Raw genomic sequence first — 17,358 nt, forward strand, 5'->3', positions numbered from 1 at the left:
TTCTATTTGCTTCCTAGATAATCAGGTTCAGTCCTACCTTTTAAATTGATCCTCCCCCCCAGACTTTTGAAGCAGATTGGTTTAAATACAATATTTTATAGTATTTTAATAGCTAAATTAAAAGGAGGGGCATAGACCTGTTTTGTTTCAATAGTCAGTTTTCTTTTTCATGGGTACCTTGTCTTATTAAAGAACAGCTCACTTTTTTAGACTTCTGTGAAATTTTAGGTGTGTTTTTGTCACTGTGCATGTTTAGTTTGTCTGATGTCTGAAGTAACAAATATTTGTCATTTTAAGATGTTTTAAAAGTTCCCTTTGCCGTTTGACTTAAATGTGGATAAATTTGATGTCCAATATCTTAAGATCCAAATAACTTGCACAGTTTTACTGTGGCATAGAATTGGAATTTCAGGTCAAATGTTTCTTGACTGTTGTTACATATAGCAGTATTCTGACATAGTTTACCATTGTTTTCTTCTTTAACATCAGGATTATATTTATATAATATTTATATAATGTTTATTTTATATCAGGAGTTGATTTTATTATGTTTAGGGAAAGTGTTTTAAAATATTTTAAACTCTCTATTTCATGTCAGTATTTTTATCTTTTTAAAAATAGGTAAATCAACAAACTGGGAAGATGATAGTTGGGGCGCATGGGAAGAAACAGAACCCCAAGAACCAGTAAGTCTTTGTAAACATATGCATGCTTTTTGGTAGTGACATATTTCCATGTTAGGTTGACATCTTAAAATTTTCATCAAGAGCATTTTTGTGCTCACTGAGTAGTACTTCAGTAGACTCCTGTTCTTATAGATTTAATGACTGTATAGCTTAGTGAGCTAAATGGAGAATATTAGTTTATGGATTCTTTCTCCTTCATTAGTTATTCTTTTAGACTCTTTCACTTATTCTTTCAACTCTTATTTGTGAAGTGCCCACTGTGTGCTAGGCATTTTTCTGGGTGCTGGGAATATAGCAGCGAGCAAGGTAGCAAAGTCCCTGTATATTAGTGTATTTTCACCTGTGAGCAATAGAAAATCCAAGCCAAACTGGCTTCACTAACAAGGAAATTGATTAGATGGAAGTCAGAGATAGTATGGACCCCAACCAAGGTCGGTGGGTCAGACGGTTCAGCTATGTCATCAAGGACTCAGGTGCATTCATTCTGTCTGCTCTGCAGAGACCATGTTGACTTCATCCTAAAGCTTGTTTCTCTCACAGATGTGATGTGGCAACATGTTTCTTCATTTCTGACCCCAGGAAGAAAGACTGGGCTCTTCCATGACTCTTTTAGGCGTGGGAAACACCTTTCTCAGAAGTCTCTAGCAAACCTTGCCTTGTATCTTCTTGGTCAGAATTGGTCCAGATACTCATTTCTGAACTAGTCACTGGCAAGGGATGTGAGGTTTTCATTGGTCAGTCGTACCATTCGCTGGGGTTGGTGGATAAAGGGGCTAACTTCTGACACCCATAGCTGCATAGGGGAGGGGTTGATACCCACGCAAAATCAAGATTTCTATGCACAAAGAAAAATATACATATCAGATAGGTCTTCTTAGCATCCCAGTTCCCAGCAGTTTACACTCTTAAGGTAAAGAGAGAAAATTTTTTTAAAAGGTAGATGAAAAGTGTCAGATGGTGGTAGTAGTTACACAGAGAATTCAGATGGTGATGGGAGAGCAGTGATGAAGGCCTGCGGTAGGTTGGGTGGTCGAGGCCGGCTTTTCAGAGGCCATGTAAGCTGAGGTCTGAAAGAGCAGGGAGTCAGCGAGGTGAAGAACTGGTGGAGAGGCCAGGCCATAGACAGCTCGTGCCAAGGCCCGAGGCAGGAATGGGCTTGGAGTTTGAAGGAAGCAAAGAAGGCCAGTGTGGCTTGGCTACAAAATGGGGTCAGAGAAGGAAGCAGGCCTGATGTGTAAGGCTTTGAATTTGGAGTTGATTGTCAATGTGATAGGAAACTGCACTTGCTTCATTCCTCATTTTTAAACGTTCATCTTGACTGCTGTTTGCAATAGTTTGAAGTAGGGAGCAAAAGTGGAAGGAGGGGGACCAGTTAGGAGGCTTTTGGAATAGTTTAGTTGAGAAATGGTGGTGGTTTGCATTAAGGTGATATTAGTGAAAATGAGAAATTAATGAATTCAGGATAAATTTTAGAGCTAACGATAAGACCTTCCTATGAATTGACTGTGAGAGATGAGGGGGAAAAAGAAAAAATCAGGAATTAACTTCTTTGACCTGGGGTGTGGTGTGGACGGTAGGGCTTCCTGTGAATTGAGGGTGGGGGCACAGGTCAGGCCACAACAGTGCCTCAAGTAATGGAGCCATGTCAGGCATAATAACTCTTGTGTATATAAGTGCAAAGAATAGGTTAAGGAACTCCTACTTGTCCATAAGTAAATACACTAAAGGATTAAAAAGGCAAACAGAGCCGGCTTTCTAGATGGAAGGAGAGGTGCACTGCCTCTGTACTAACTTAACTGGGCATCGTGACAGATTGGGTCTGGCTTGGGGCAATTGAAAAAGAAGATACTGTACAACACATCTTCTGATTAATGAGTCTGTAACTAATAGTAAATAGCTTTGCTGTATTTTTCACAGTGTTACAAGGGGTTTTAATTGGGATTATAATATTTTTGCTTGGGAAAGAAGTGATTAGAGGGTGTTATTTGGTCAGCTTTATGCTTAATGGAAATCGAGGCAGTTTGGGAAGAGGTCTGACAAGATTTAATTTCATTTTTAACTGGCAAGACAGATTTCATGAGCTTTCCTTCATGGGTATATTAAGATCCAACAGTAGGAAGCATAGAATGAAGGATTTGCTTGGCAGTGGTTTCTGGAACAGGAAGCACAGAAGATTTGGGTTAAGGTCCTCAGTTAAGGTTGGCAGCATGGAAAGCTTGCAGGCAAAGACACTTTGGAATATGCTCCATTTGTGGCCTAACACCGTTTACAGATGCAGTTGGACTGAGCATACTAACGGGATGATGAAAGCATGCTGGCCAGGTAGAGGCCAGAGAAAGGTATGTTTACAGGCCAAGAAATAGGGGATAGCCTGGCCTGCTTAGAGATTCTTAGAGCATTAATAATCTGGGACAGTACTGGAAAATAACTTATTTTAGTGTCATTAGACTCTGGTGCCATCTACCACACAAGAGACATAAGCACTAGACTGGTCAAAGGCAGAGGAGAGCACTCACGTTATACCGAGGGTATGGCCTTGGTTTTGTGCGAGGGCGCGGTAGCTGGGGTGGGCCTCCTTCCGAAGGCGGGCTCTCATTGGGGCTGTAGACCTTTGACGGTTGGAAACACTCGTTTTACCAGTAACCTTCCTCTCCACATTAACACAAGTTGGGTCTAGACTAGTGATTCTCAACCAGGGGCAATTTTGTCCCCTTAGGGGACATTTCGCAATGTCTGGAGACATTTTTGTTTGTCACAACTTCAGAGGCGGTGCATCTAGTGGGTAGAGAGATGCTGCAAAGCATCCGACAGTGCACAGGGCAGCCCCCAAAACAAAGAATTATCCAGCCCGAAATGTCAGTTGTGCAGAAGTTCTGAGATCTTGGTCTAGCCCGTGACTTCTAATGTAAGTCTCCTCGTCTTTTCTTCCTGCCTTTCCACTTTGTTCTCTGAAATTTCTTGGCCTCTTTTTGGGGGCTTCGAAACTTTTGATCTGTAAGGGCATTATTTGGTTTTAGTCGATTCTGGCGAAGTGATCTGCTAGTGTGGGAAGTGCAGATAAAGGACGGTTTGTCCACACACAAGGGTGGATGTAGGTTGTTCCTGACCTTTAGCCACCGACCAACAAGTCATTCAGGCTTGGTCTTGGTGGCATCATCTATTGCCTAAATGTTTAAGAGAGTCTCTCCATGAGTCAGACACCATTTTTCGTTCCTCTTGTTTACCGTTGTTCATTTCAGTCCACACCTGCATTCAGGCGTTCATTCCTGCGGGAGAGCTTCTGTTGGTTGGCTTTGGCTTGGTGATGGGCGCTGGTCTTCTGCCCGGGAGAGAGGGACAGTGAGCTGACCGTGGGGAGTGGGAGAAGCCATGGGGGACCTAAACGCACTTTCAAGCAGTCCTCATGATTTTAGCCGCATCTCTGCCCTCACTTCCTGAGGGACCCGGCACCACTTCCCAAGCCTGTTGGCAGTTTTGCAGTGCAGCTGTGGTTGCTTCTCGGCGTTCCTCTCCACCAGATTGGGGGTTAGTTTCCTGGGGACTGTAAAAGCAGTTATGTGCTTGCTGTCCATCTGCTTTCTAGCGCTCAGAATGTTGGGGCTCTTCTCTTTTTGTTCTTCGTGCCCTTACCGGTTTTTGCCTTTAAACAAATTCTTTTACTGTTGTTCCTAGAGGAGTTGAGAGTTTTAGGCACAGAGAGTATAAAATTCATGTGTAATTTCCCCTCTTTACCTGAAAGTCCACATAGACCTGATTTTTACACACTGTTCTACCTCTCGCTTTTTCCATTTGATGTAATTTGGAGGTTGTTCCATATCTGCAAATGTAAAGCATCTAACTCTTTTCAAGGAATACCAAATGCTATCTCATTGCATAGGCACACAGTGATTTATTTAACCATGCCCCTGTCGAGCGATATCTAGTTCTTGTTCGTTCTTTTGCTTTCTTTTTTCCATCACAAGCAATGGTGTAGTCATCTTTACATCTTATGCATCTTTGGTTACGCATATGCACACAGTGTTATGATTGGGAGCCAGACTGCCTGAATTTCTATCCCAGCCCTGCCATTAAGTGACTGTGACACCTTGGGCAAGTTACTTAATTTCTCAGGGTTCAGTCATCTCGTTTTAAAACTAGGACTAATAACACTGTCAGCCTCATAGGATCATTAAGAGGATTAAGTGAGATGTGCTTAGAATAGTACCTGGAACATAATAAGTGCTCACTAGATGTTAGTCATTCTTATTTTTCCTTTAGGACAAATTCCTAGAATTGCTAAGGTAAAAGGTTATACATATTTTAAACTTTAATAGAAATTGTTGGATGGTGCTCCCACAAGGCTGCCCCAGATTGTATTCCAGACAGCAGTAGGGAGAGTATCTGTGCTATCTGTGATTCAGAAATGAAAACAGCTCTGAGCCAATGCCTTTTACCATTGACCTCGCACTGTTTATAAAGAATGAAGTATTTCCCTATACCCATACTTTTATCAATATTGAGAAACAAAAAACTGTGCGAGATGAATGTGTTTTCTTATAGAGGTCTGCTTTTCTCATGGGTTTTTTGGAAACTATTGATCCCTTATATGTTATCAAACTTTAATCTTTGCAAAATCAGAAATGAAAATGCCATTTCAGTCTTTTAATTTGTATTTTAAAATTTATGAGTGAGTTTGGTCAATGCCTGTTTTCATCTGTAAGAATGCAACATACTGAGATATACCGCTTTTCGTCTCTTAGATTGACAAAGATCCAGAGTTAAAACATCTTTTGAATAGTCTAGAGAAGCAAGCACTTTCAAAACCGCTGGTCGGAGTATAAATTGACACAACTTCTGTGGAGCACAGTTTTGGAATATCTAGCAAAATTTACTAATAAACATTCCCTTTAACCCAGCAGTTTCACGTCTAGGAATTTGTCCTACTGATATACTCACTCCCACACAAACTGACACATGCATAAAGTTATTCGCTGTCACATCGTTTGTAGCAGCAAGATTGTATACACATCACTGATGTCCGTCAATAGGAGGCTGGATAAATAAATGCTGGATAAAATACAGTGGAATACTATGCAGCCATTAAAAGTAAAGACACTGCATGTGGAATGAAGTCTAAGGTATATGTTAAGAGGAAAAACGTCAAGTATAGAAGTATGTATTAATATATAGTGTGCTACCATTTGTGTTGGAAAAAGTACTAAATATATTTGCAGAAAGTGTCCCTGGAAGTACATGCTGGAACCGATTACATTGGTTGTTTGTAGATTGAACACCTGCGTGGCTAGAGTACAGCAGTGTCAGGACACTTTCCAAAGAAGACCTTTTTAGATCTGTTCAATTGTTAACCACGGGAATTTACCTATATAAAGAATACATTTTTCAATGGAAAAAAGAAAACACCTTTCAGGTCATATGAAAAGAAAGAAGTCAAAGTTATCAAATAGTTTCCATATCCTACAAGCATCATCATCAGACAATTCTTTCTTTGCTCTCTAGCTGCAGACACTTTAGCTATCTCTTGGGAATAGGATTATTTACTAAATTTCCTAATACTGAATCATTCCTGGAGTGATCCCTATGCGACATTTTTTTTAATGTCTTGCTAGTTTATATTTGTTTGCATTAAAAATTTTTGCATCAATATTCAAAACAGATTTGTTTGTAGTGGATATTTGTTGATCATCTTTGATGTGTCTTGATACGGAATATTAGTTGAGACTTTACGAAAAAAGAATTGGGAAGATTTCTTTCCCGTTTTTTCTTCCCCCTCGCCCTTCATGGCGGACAAGCTGAGTTGAACGACTCAGTATTTTTGCATGTAAAGTAATTGTAGTTTTATCCACAGGAAGAAGAAGGAAATACATGCAAATCACAAAAAACTAGCTGGCTCCAAGATTGTGTTTTATCCTTATCGCCAACAAATGACCTTATGGTTATAGCTCGGGAGCAGAAAGCTGTGTTTCTAGTGCGTAAGTATCATTTTTCAGGGGTCTTTATTGTAATGCATAGAATAAAGCAGCAAATAGAATAAGTAGAAAGAAAAAATTTATTTCTAGTGTATTCTAGTGTATGCATTATATGGAGGCATTCTATAGTCTGTTTTATGTATGATATAACACTTAATTTCCTTTCCTTTTTGTATTCCTCTCTATCTTTTTTCCCCTTTCTTTTCTATTGTGTTTATTTCCTCTTGCTTTCCTTTCCTGGCTGCAGGTGCTTGAGCTGTCTCTCTGGTACTGCAAAGGCAGTATTGGGCATTGCCCAGGTCTTGCAAAGGGCAGTCAGAGCTAAAAAGGCCACTGCTCCCTTTTTAGTAATAATGTGAGTGAGGTGATTTCAACTACAATTTGAAAACTCGCAGTACAGTAGTTTGCTATTTTGGGCATAAGTTTTCAGCTCATAATTTTTGTTGAAGATTAAAATTAAGGTTTATGTATATATAAGGATATGAAAAACCTCACTGATCAAAATGTGTTCATACATTAAATGGCTATGGAATGGTCCTGTAAAGCAGATTTACCCTCCAATAGCATCAACCTAATAGAAAGTTTTCTTTGCCATCTGAAGATAAAAGTAGTTTTATAAGTAAAATAGGTGCCGTGGTACATAAGAATTAATAACTTATTATAAGGATTTAATGGCAGGAAGGGCAGACTAAAGGTAGAGTTTTATAAAAAGCTTAGAAAAACTTTAAATATTATCTTATTTTTACTGTAAAAAGACCCAAATCAGTTAATACAGAACTATTAAATTTTGCGCTCAATCATTGTAAAGAGTGAAATTTATAAATTACTGTTTTAGTCTACTATCAAGTTATTTTATGTGCTGGCCTAATTTTTTCAGCAAAATGGAAACACAGTGATAAAGGAAAGGAAGAAATGCAGTTTGCTGTTGGTTGGAGTGGTTCTCTAAATGTTGAAGAAGGGTGGGTACCAGTTAACGTTTTTATCTTTCTGTGCATTCAATGTGTATGTGATATTGTTGGACTTGAAAGTGAATCTATTAAGAAGTTTCGTCATTTGGCATGTTTAGTAAGTGTATATTCATCCCAACTTTGGAGGTTGGAGAGCAGGATTCGGTCAGCAAATTTTTATTTTACTCATCACGTGATTACTTGTTAAAAAGAACTCCTGTTCAGGGAGGATTTAAGGAAGAGTTCAGAGAGAATCCCGTAACATCTTTTCTACATTTTGTCTTCTCTGTTCTTCATCACTAATTTTGTTCGACCAGAAAGTCAAGGGCAATCATTGTCTTCTCTGCTTTGCTACCACTGGGCTTGTGCTTAGAGGATAGCACTGCATTAGTTCTTAAAACTCGTCAGTACTTCAGAAACCCAAGTTAGTCAATTCATATTTCCTACTGATCCCGTAAGAGTTTTGAAACCAGATCTCTAGTGCAGTTACGTGATGGAGCTGCTAGCCTGGAACCTGGACCCAGAAAAATACAAGCTCTTTTGAATGACTGAGAATTCTCTGATTAGAATGAATACGTTTCTTCCACTTTGAATTCAGATAAAAGACAACCAAGTGGAATCACAGTCCATGCCTGACAGGTTGTAGGTGCTCAGTGAAGTTTGAGTGAAGTTTTCTACTCTTATCAAAAAATGAAAACATTTCTCGTTAAATCATTGAGTCTAAAGCATTTTGAAGACATTTAATTTCTGTCAGAAATGCAAAGCAAACAATAATTAGATGATTGTACAGACAAACAAACAAAAAGATTGATTTTGTTCAGTGACTGTCTGGGGCAGGAGTGTGTCTAGGTTTCTGGAATAAGCTGGGACGGTGCTGATGTTTGACTGGTTAAATAATAGTCAAGGAGTTATTTTAATTTTGAGGCTTGGTCTCTGAGCGCCTGACAAATGTTTCAAGTCTACATGGCAGAAAAAATACTCTCTTAGGGAGCATCCAGCCTACCATGTGCTTAGACATAGGTTATGAGGGGCTATTTCTGCAAAATCCAAAAGAAGAAGCCCACCAGTTGACTTACAGTGAGTCCCTAGAATAGTGTACTCTGCAGAAATGCAGTTTGCCTATAATGTTGATGACAGCTCTTCCCACCCTCAGTTGATGTGGAGGAGAGGGGCATGCTGGGAAGTGACGGCCTGATGATCAGTTGATACTCTCTCAGTTCTGTATGCAATCAGTTGTGTACAGTCAAGTTTTGCTTTCTTTCATGCTTTTCATGACAAAACAAAATGGAAAATACTGCTTTTTTATTAACCTCAAGTGACTGTGACATTACCTTTTATGTGAATGGATTTTATGATCCTACTTAGGGTAGGGTTTTACTGTATTTTTACTTAGGCAGTAAATAAAACTGGTCCACAGAGCTCCCTGAACATTACATTATGGCGAAATAATAGTGATTGGTAAAGTCATGAGCTAAGCACATGATTTTGTTTTTGTTTTTAGGGAACATGTAACCAGCGCTCTGTGCATCCCGCTAGCAAGCCAGAAGAGGTAAGCATAAATAAGAGTCACTTGTGTTCTTTGCTTTGATTTGTGAGCTCCTCAGATCGTGAATTTTGTCTGTGACAGGAGTTCCACCGGACGCCCCGACTGGACCTGCATTGTGGTCGGCTTCACTTCAGGCTATGTACGCTTCTACACGGAGGTGAGCTGCGTGTCAGCAGTTAGAAAACGCCAGCTGACTGCAACACCTCGTTATGCAGCCCCATTGCATTCATTTGTGACTCATCGCTGCCGCTTGGGAATGTGTAGTTGACACTGTATGAGGGTGGAAGCTGGGAGGGGGGGGTGGTGGTAGAAAGTTCTGGTGGAAACTATAGAGAAGGGAAGCTCTGTTCCTCTGAAAAAAAGTACTTGGTGTCCATGGAAAACTTAGTGGGGAAATGCTAGTCTCTAGCTGCCCATACCTATTCAGGTGTGTTGATGACAAAACAGCAGGGCTCGTCTCTGTGTTTCTTCCTAGAGTGGGGTGCTCTTGCTTGCACAGCTTTTGAATGAGGACACAGTGCTACAGCTTAAGTGCAGGACCTATGAAATCCCACGACATCCTGGCGTGACCGAACAGGTAATGAAAGAGGTTGTGTTCAAAGTAACAGTGCCTTCACTTTGATGTAGTTTCTTCCCTCTTTATTTGAGGGGAATGTAAAGATTCCTTTGTTTTTGTGGCACAGTTAGCTGTGCTGTCATATTCTAGAGAGATTTAACTGATTTTAACTGATAAAGAATGCCAGTCTTGCTTTTACTTCTTTAATGAAATATTGCATGTTCTGTTCCACAATAAAACACTTTAGTCAGAAGCCAGAAAACGTTTTCTATGTGTAGAATTTGATAGTGACTTATGACCTTCCTGTTCCTGGAGCTGGGGGGGAGGAGGTGAGATGACGGTAGAGAGATGTGCCAGACCTTGCAGGTTAAGGAGTTCAGGTTTTATTCTAAATGCAGAAGGACGCCACTGGAGAGTTTACGCAGGAAAGTGGTGTGATCTGCTCTGTCTCAGAAGATCCACTGGCTGCGTGGAGCCTGGGCTGTAGAGAGCACGAGTGGACGCAGGAGGCCAAACTGAGTGTCCGTGAATAAGGACTGGTTAACTGAGTTTTAGTACATTTAATGCTACATTGTAGAGACGTGACGAAAAGTGATTTGTTCACTTATTAAAATGGAGAAATAGTGCCCCTATTGACTAAACCATTTTCTGGAGCACTGTACATGGTATAGTATCATACAAAAGTGTATGATTGTATGTGAGGATGTGTATTGATACCTGCCAGGGTCTTCACGTGAGTTTCCTTTTTTCCTTCTTTCTACTTTTGTACATTGTTTATATCTGCACAATGACTGACTGTGTTTCCTTTTTATGAAACTTGTACCTATTTTGTTGTTAATCTCACCATTTATGCTGAAAGCATTACTTACCATGTACAAAAGCTGATGTTTGAGATGAATTGTAAGTCCTAGGCCAAGGGTGTTCTGAAGTTAATTTCCCATTTTTTTAGCCATTTCTCTGCGTGATACTCTTGTGTGTGTTGGTGGTTGACATGTTTATTCATAGCATTTGTTATTTTACATTAATCATGACATTCAGCTGTAGTAGAAAAATAGATACACTTATTTGGCAGTGATGAAAATTCATTACTTTCTTCTTTCTTATTTCTTTGATAGAATGAAGAGTTGAGTATCTTATATCCAGCTGCCATTGTGACTATTGATGGATTCAGCCTTTTTCAGTCTCTTCGTGCTTGTCGAAATCAGGTAGCCAAAGGTAATTATTTGGCAAGAAATGTCTAACTTCTGATGATGTTTGTCTTATTAAATTTAACCTATTTAGAGAATTAAATATGTCTTCTAAATTAAAAAGGCCTTCCAAACTAGACAGACGTAAGGGGAAAAGCTCGTGGCTGTAGAAGCGGGAGGGCACTGTTGGGTAGGCTGCTCAGTAAAGACAGACCAGGACTTGAAAATGCAACGCCCTTTACAGGCTGCAGACTGTGACCATCACAGAAATAATAGATTTATCCACGAATTCAGCAATGTCTTGGCCAGTGAAGAGAGAGATTTGCAGCTGTATTGAGAACCAACTTTGGGGCAAGGAGTTTAGTTGCGTCTGGCTGAGCAACCAGATTTCTCACTAGATCAGCAGCTTTTGGGCCAGTCTGCTGAAATCTTGTGATTCCATAATTGCTTCCATTCTCACTGACGGTAAAGATGCTGTCATGTGCAGGGGGAATTTCCCCCAAGGTGGGCAGGGTGCAGTGAGGAGCCCACATCAGCTTCTTTCTGCTAACTTGGGACACTTGTGAATGGAGACAAGTGAGAGGCCTAAAAGTAATGGACATACAGGCAACTGCATTGTTTCCAGATTTGGGGCTGAAAAGGATGCAAATATAATCAAGAATTCTGACTTTTACTACCTTTAGTTTACCTTCTGATGCCGTTATATTTTTGGAAGAGGGTATTGTGTGTGTCATCAGATTTAAGAGGCCATTGATACAAGATTCACTGTTAGTTTATGTACCATTAGGAAGCAGAAATGCTGCCTATGAAAGACACGCCATGGATTTTAAGATCCCAGTCTTAAAGATGTTAAAATAGAGGGGAAAAAAGCCTTAAAAATCAGTGAAAGTACTATTACTAGTGCTGACTTCCTCTTAAGAGTTTAGCTCTTAAATGATTGAGAGAGCGCCCTGAAGATGGAGGTTAATTAGGATGTTGCTGATTTAAGGTTGTTCATAAAACCATAAAACCAGAACTAAACTGTAAGACGCAATATAAACAATTTCTTCTCTGGGAAAAATGCAGCATCTTCTATTGCAGTAGAATATTTTTCACCATCTTTTTAGCAGATTGATGTGATTGGTAAAATTCTGAAGTCTTGCTTATGTGGTTCTCTAATAGAGCATGTTTTTCTATTAAGTCAGAATTTGATTTTTTCTACCTATTTTCATAATTTTTAAAGTTATTTCAATTTAGCCCATTATAAACTTCATTATCTTGGAGACATTTAAAATAGTCACCATTAATATATATGCCCAAAGAGACTGGCAATTTTTTCTAGGTAAGGATTCTGTCAGTAAAATAAACTAGAAATAGACAACTATGTTATAATTGGTGTAGTCAACCATTTAATTTTTACTATTTTTGAATTCCTGTTTATTTTATTATGTATAAGACCATAAAGCCATTTTGTCTCCTGGGAAGTAAGTACATAAACCATTTAGTGCCCTCTTCTTGTAAATTGCTCTAAAAAGAATTCTAATTACTTAGCCAAAAATTATGGTGACTTTTTTTCACAAGATAGGAAAATTCTCTCCTCTTGGCCTTACTGTAAAACCAGAAGTGCTTAGAGGGTTATATTTTTCCTTTTTAAAAGTACTTTTCTTCACTGTCCAGAATAAACTACCAGAATCCACTGTATTCTAATATATAGCATGAGATTTATTGATAAATGGACCTTTACCATGAACCGATAGCAAGAGGTGTAGCTTGTTTCTCCTTACATTCCTCACTCATTAGGTGGAAATACTGAGGGTCATGATCGGCAGTTCATTCATTTTTTTCTGGCAATGCTACTGCTGCTAATAGACTGTCTGTCTATCAGGCCTGGCCTTGGTTTGCTTTAGAGACCTTGTGGTGTGTGTGCTCCTGCCAACGTATCATCCGGTTTTTAGTTTTTCACTGAGGAAGGCACAGCTTGCTGTTCCCGGGATCTTATCCACTGTCTTTCTCAAGGGGGAGAAATCGCTTACTTGGCTTCAATTGCAGTTTGAATTCACCTTGATTTTCAGTAATAGTCCAGACTTTTTAATTATCTTCTCTAACTACTGGAGTGTTCCAAAATCTCTTGTGGCACCCACCTTTTTTTTAATGTTTGCATTTTATGTGCATTGTCTTGGGCGGAATAAATCTCACTTTATACCTTGTTTACATTACTTAGTCTCATTGCTATTAGTTGAAATTTTAGAAAAATAAATCAAATTATTACTTTTTTGTGATATTTTTAAAACTTCGTTTTATCCATTATAGTTAAGTTTGGTTTGTCTCATTTTTATCTTTGACAGCTGCAGCGTCCGGCAATGAGAACATACAACCACCACCGTTAGCTTATAAGAAATGGGGTCTACAAGATATTGACACTATTATTGATCATGCTAGTATCGGTAAGCATCACTAGTTCATTTCTTTCGGCATTTATGTCTTACACTTTTGATTGAAGTGTCTCATTGATTAGGAATGTAGGTTTATTCTTATGGGAAAAGAAAATGCATTGCCTTTAGTGAAACACTTGGAAGTCGTTCATACTTACAGACTATCATGGGTTTATGGCTTTAAGACATGGTAACCATTGTAATAATTATGCTCTCTGCAGCAGTACCGTGTAGTTTTAAGTCACTCACTGTTGGACCGAATTTTTCTGCACACAGGTTTAATCCATATAATTACTGTATGGGTTAGCCTTTTAAAAAATGTAATCTTTAAACCAGCAGGAGACAGATAAAAGCAGATTTCTCCTTGTAACCGGTGTTTGAAGGCTTCCTGTGTTAGGCGTCGGGAATACAGAGATGAAGAGACATGGTCTCTGCTGTCAGGAAGCGTGAGTCTGGTTGGAAGAAACCTGTGACACACAGTATTCAGCGTAAGGATCGTTGTTGCAGACAAGTGGGCCGGGGGAGTGGGAGCAGAGAAGCCCCCAGCCCTGAGCCAGTCAGGGAAGATGAGGGAGGTTGGCTCTAATCAGTGAAAGGAGGAGCAGGACTTGACTAAGAGAGCAAGCTCAGGGGAGGCGTTCCAGCCACTAGGCCTGAGGGTGGGAGTGCATTGTGTGCTGGGAAAACAGCGGTCGCCAGGGAGACCCGCAAGAGCAAGGCCAAGTATGTAAATTGGAGTCAGGTTTTTGAAGGGCCTAGTATACTATGCATAGGAATCGAGATCTTTCTCCTAGCCACAGTGAGAGCCATTGAAGAGTTCTGAGCAAAAGAATATTATCTCTTAGCTTGTTAGAAAAATCACTTTGGTGGAAGTTTAGAGGTTGCGATGTCAGGGTAAAGATTAGAAATAATAATCGTGGTTGGAAGGAATGGGCTTTTGAATGAAGGTAGTAGGAATGGGGGTAAGAAGGAAATGCTATTTTAAAATATATATTTTTTTCTGTTTATCAGTATAGTATTTGCTTGTTAAAAGATTCAAATAGTACATAAATGTGTACAGAGAAAAGGAAAACTATGTCCCTTAACTTCTGCCATCTAGAGACACTCACCATTGATTTCAGTAAACATCCGTACAGACCTGAGTGTGTGATATGTGCATGGTTATGTAGAGAGGTTTTCATAAATAGGACTATGTCATACCAACGGTTACAGCCCCTTTCTAATCAACATATTTTGAAGAGACTTTCACATCAGTTTTGCTAAATATATCAGAGTTTATCAGAGTCCTAATGGAAGACAGATGGCACCCTGGAAATAGGATCATTGAAAAGAGCTTTAGTTGAGAGAGTGTTTATAAACATGTGGGACAGGAGAACCACCGGGTTGGTGCGGTGTCTCAGGGCTTGGTAACAGTCCAGCTGTTAGCCACGCCGAGGCTGAAAGGGGTGAGGGCCGGAGCAGTTCCGGGTGCTGGGGCTACTGGCAGAACCAGCACCTTCCGAGCAGCCTGGTATAGGGTGGAGGCGGTGGAGCTGGAGAGGGAGAAGGTTCAAGACATAGTTTGCACTTGCTCAGGGATGGACTTTTGTTCAGTGGTCACAGGGGAGTAGATATCCTGACTTCATTCTGCTTTCTCTCTTTGCTCTCCTGATGGGGCTTCCCATGTCTGACCCAACTGGAAGTCTGCACAATCTATACACACTGGCTGCGGGAGGGCACAGGGAGAAGAGGCAGGTGTCACATCTGTGTTTACTGTTGCATAGTACTGACTGGAACTCTCTGGACTAAGCACCTTACTGGTAGACGTTCAGTTCATCTTGACTTTTTTGCTGACATAAAAATGCTGCAAAATTCCAGAGTGTTGAGTTCAGTTCAGGGTTGCTTCCCTGTTCTGTTCATCAAACTTTGGAACATTGAAACAGGCTAGGAAAAATAATTGGATAGAAAATACTACTTTATTCATTTATCTCCCAGCCTACAAAAGAAAGAAAGTGCAGTGAACTTTATGTAAAGGTCTAAATTGGTTCGTTCATTCAACAAATAAATGAACGAGCACCTATTATGTCCCAGGAGCTAGAAATACAAGGCAGACAGGACCCCTGCCCTGAGGAAGCTTATAGTAAACAATTAAACCAAGTGGATAAATACAGTAATACCAAAATACTAGTGTGTATTGTGAAAACAATCAGCAGTTATAATAGAGAGTAAGTGAAGAGTGCACGATAGGTAGACTGGTGAGAAAAGGCCTCGCCAGGGTGGTGACATTCAGACCGAGACAGGAAGGATGAGAAGAGATGCATGTAGGAGAGCAACCTTGCAGAGGAAGCCCTAGAGATAAGATGTAATGTTTTATAGCTGAGATGAATTATAGCTGGCAATTTTAATCTTATGAATATGTTATGACATTGATTTAAAAAATGACTTTTGTCTGTGAAACAAAATTAAGCAGTATCTCAGAATGGAATTAAAGTAAACATTTAATGACCTACAATGACAATGTCATTTCAGTGCATTTGAGTCGTGTATTGTTTTATCATCAGGTATTATGACGCTGTCCCCTTTTGATCAAATGAAGACTGCCTCCAATATAGGTGGATTTAATGCAACAATTAAAAACAGTCCACCCGCCATGTCTCAATATATCACTGTAGGGTCCAATCCATTTACTGGCTTCTTCTATGCTCTAGAGGTAAGAATGTTATCCCTGATCATAGAGGGCACAAGTGGATTTTTCACCTTGTCTACAGAAGGAGTGGGGTAACTTAGCCTTAGAAAGAGGAAACAGTTTCCATTTCTACGTTTCAGTTTAAGCTCAAATGGATCTCTCAGCTCACTTTCTTCTGAATTCTTTAGATTAACTGCAAAGGTACTAGAGTCAGTGTAAAACAAACAGACTTCTTTGTTTCTGATTCACAAGCTCTTGGACAGTTGAGTTGCCTTTAACTATTGGTGCAACAGTGAGTTGTCGATGACGTCAGCCACCAGCAGTTTGCGTCAATGAGGAATTGTGAAGGCAGAACAAGCTGCCCACTGTGGTTGACAGAAGTGGTGAAAATTGCTTCTTAGAATAGGGAAAAGTTAGGTGTTAGATTTGGCAGCTCTTGTTTCTCACTTAAAAAGCTGCCTTCTCAGAATTGTCTGAACTATCTTTTTACTGTATATGTAAAAATACATAAAAGAGCGAGAAGGGGAAGAGTCACTTGTATATAGATGGGAAGTTTATAGCCCTGTTACAGCAATGCCATCTTAATGTCCTAGTTTAATTTTTTTTAAATTAAATTACAATTTAAAGAGGGAAATCCTAAAGCTAAAATGGACTACTAGTGATTTTTACATTTAAACTATAGACTTGATGCTTTTTGATGATACTGTTACCTCCTAAAATCAAGTTTTTACTGTACCCTCTGAATGAAGCTGCGTATTCCTTGCTAGTCAAGGCTTTACAACTTGTCAAAATTTTTAGAGTAAGCCTTGTTCAGAAAATGTGTTTTGTTCCTTTGTCGGACAAACTAAGTTTTCTCTCTCAAACATTCTGTTTTTCAGGGAAGCACACAACCACTATTATCACACGTTGCACTAGCAGTTGCCAGTAAACTCACTTCTGTTTTATTTAATGCTGCCAGGTAATCACCTAACATTAAAAAAAAAAAAAACCATCTAATTTGTATCGAGCTTGGTTTTAACTTACAATTTGATAGCCTGCCCTTGGGGACTCGAGAAGCCTTGGTGTTAGTCTAATGTTCTTCCTTTTCAGCGGTTGGCTTGGCTGGAAAAGTAAGCATGACGAAGAGCCGGTCCAGAAGCAGAAGCCGAAGGTGGAACCAGCCACGCCATTAGCTGTAAGGCAAGTTGGTCGTGCTCGTCTCAAACTGGAGGCTGTTTAGAAAAGTACTGTTAAATGTATGGTCTTCTGGGGGGTTAGCTGATCACATGAGTCTTCAAGGGAACTAGAAACCTCCCCCCGTCTTTTAGATTGTGTTTACCTAAAGAGATGTAATTCATTATCTGTGATTAGAATTTATGGAAGTTTATCTTCTAAGGTTTTTTCATCTTAATTTA

At 39.6% G+C, this 17,358-nt stretch overlaps 1 protein-coding gene and 1 non-coding gene across 2 annotated transcripts in view; both read left to right on the top strand.

Moving 5' to 3' along the window:
- RAB3GAP2 (RAB3 GTPase activating non-catalytic protein subunit 2) overlaps positions 1-17,358 on the top strand; it is a 61,647-nt gene that overhangs the window by 14,840 nt on the left and 29,449 nt on the right. The window contains exons 2-12 of the mRNA XM_019741692.3: positions 622-686; positions 6,532-6,655; positions 7,530-7,611; positions 9,101-9,148; positions 9,227-9,302; positions 9,621-9,722; positions 10,817-10,916; positions 13,213-13,311; positions 15,840-15,988; positions 16,843-16,922; positions 17,054-17,143. Coding sequence (XP_019597251.3) covers positions 622-686; positions 6,532-6,655; positions 7,530-7,611; positions 9,101-9,148; positions 9,227-9,302; positions 9,621-9,722; positions 10,817-10,916; positions 13,213-13,311; positions 15,840-15,988; positions 16,843-16,922; positions 17,054-17,143 — 1,015 coding nt within the window. The remainder of the gene's footprint in view (positions 1-621; positions 687-6,531; positions 6,656-7,529; positions 7,612-9,100; positions 9,149-9,226; positions 9,303-9,620; positions 9,723-10,816; positions 10,917-13,212; positions 13,312-15,839; positions 15,989-16,842; positions 16,923-17,053; positions 17,144-17,358) is intronic.
- On the top strand, positions 15,151-15,282 carry LOC141567964 (small nucleolar RNA SNORA36 family). The gene has a single exon (XR_012491008.2). It is a non-coding gene; the product is annotated as a small nucleolar RNA SNORA36 family (small nucleolar RNA).

This window comes from Rhinolophus sinicus, chromosome 6 (assembly GCF_057876585.1).
Source record: "Rhinolophus sinicus isolate RSI-liver-muscle chromosome 6, RSI-T2T, whole genome shotgun sequence".
NCBI classification, from domain to species: domain Eukaryota; kingdom Metazoa; phylum Chordata; class Mammalia; order Chiroptera; family Rhinolophidae; genus Rhinolophus; species Rhinolophus sinicus.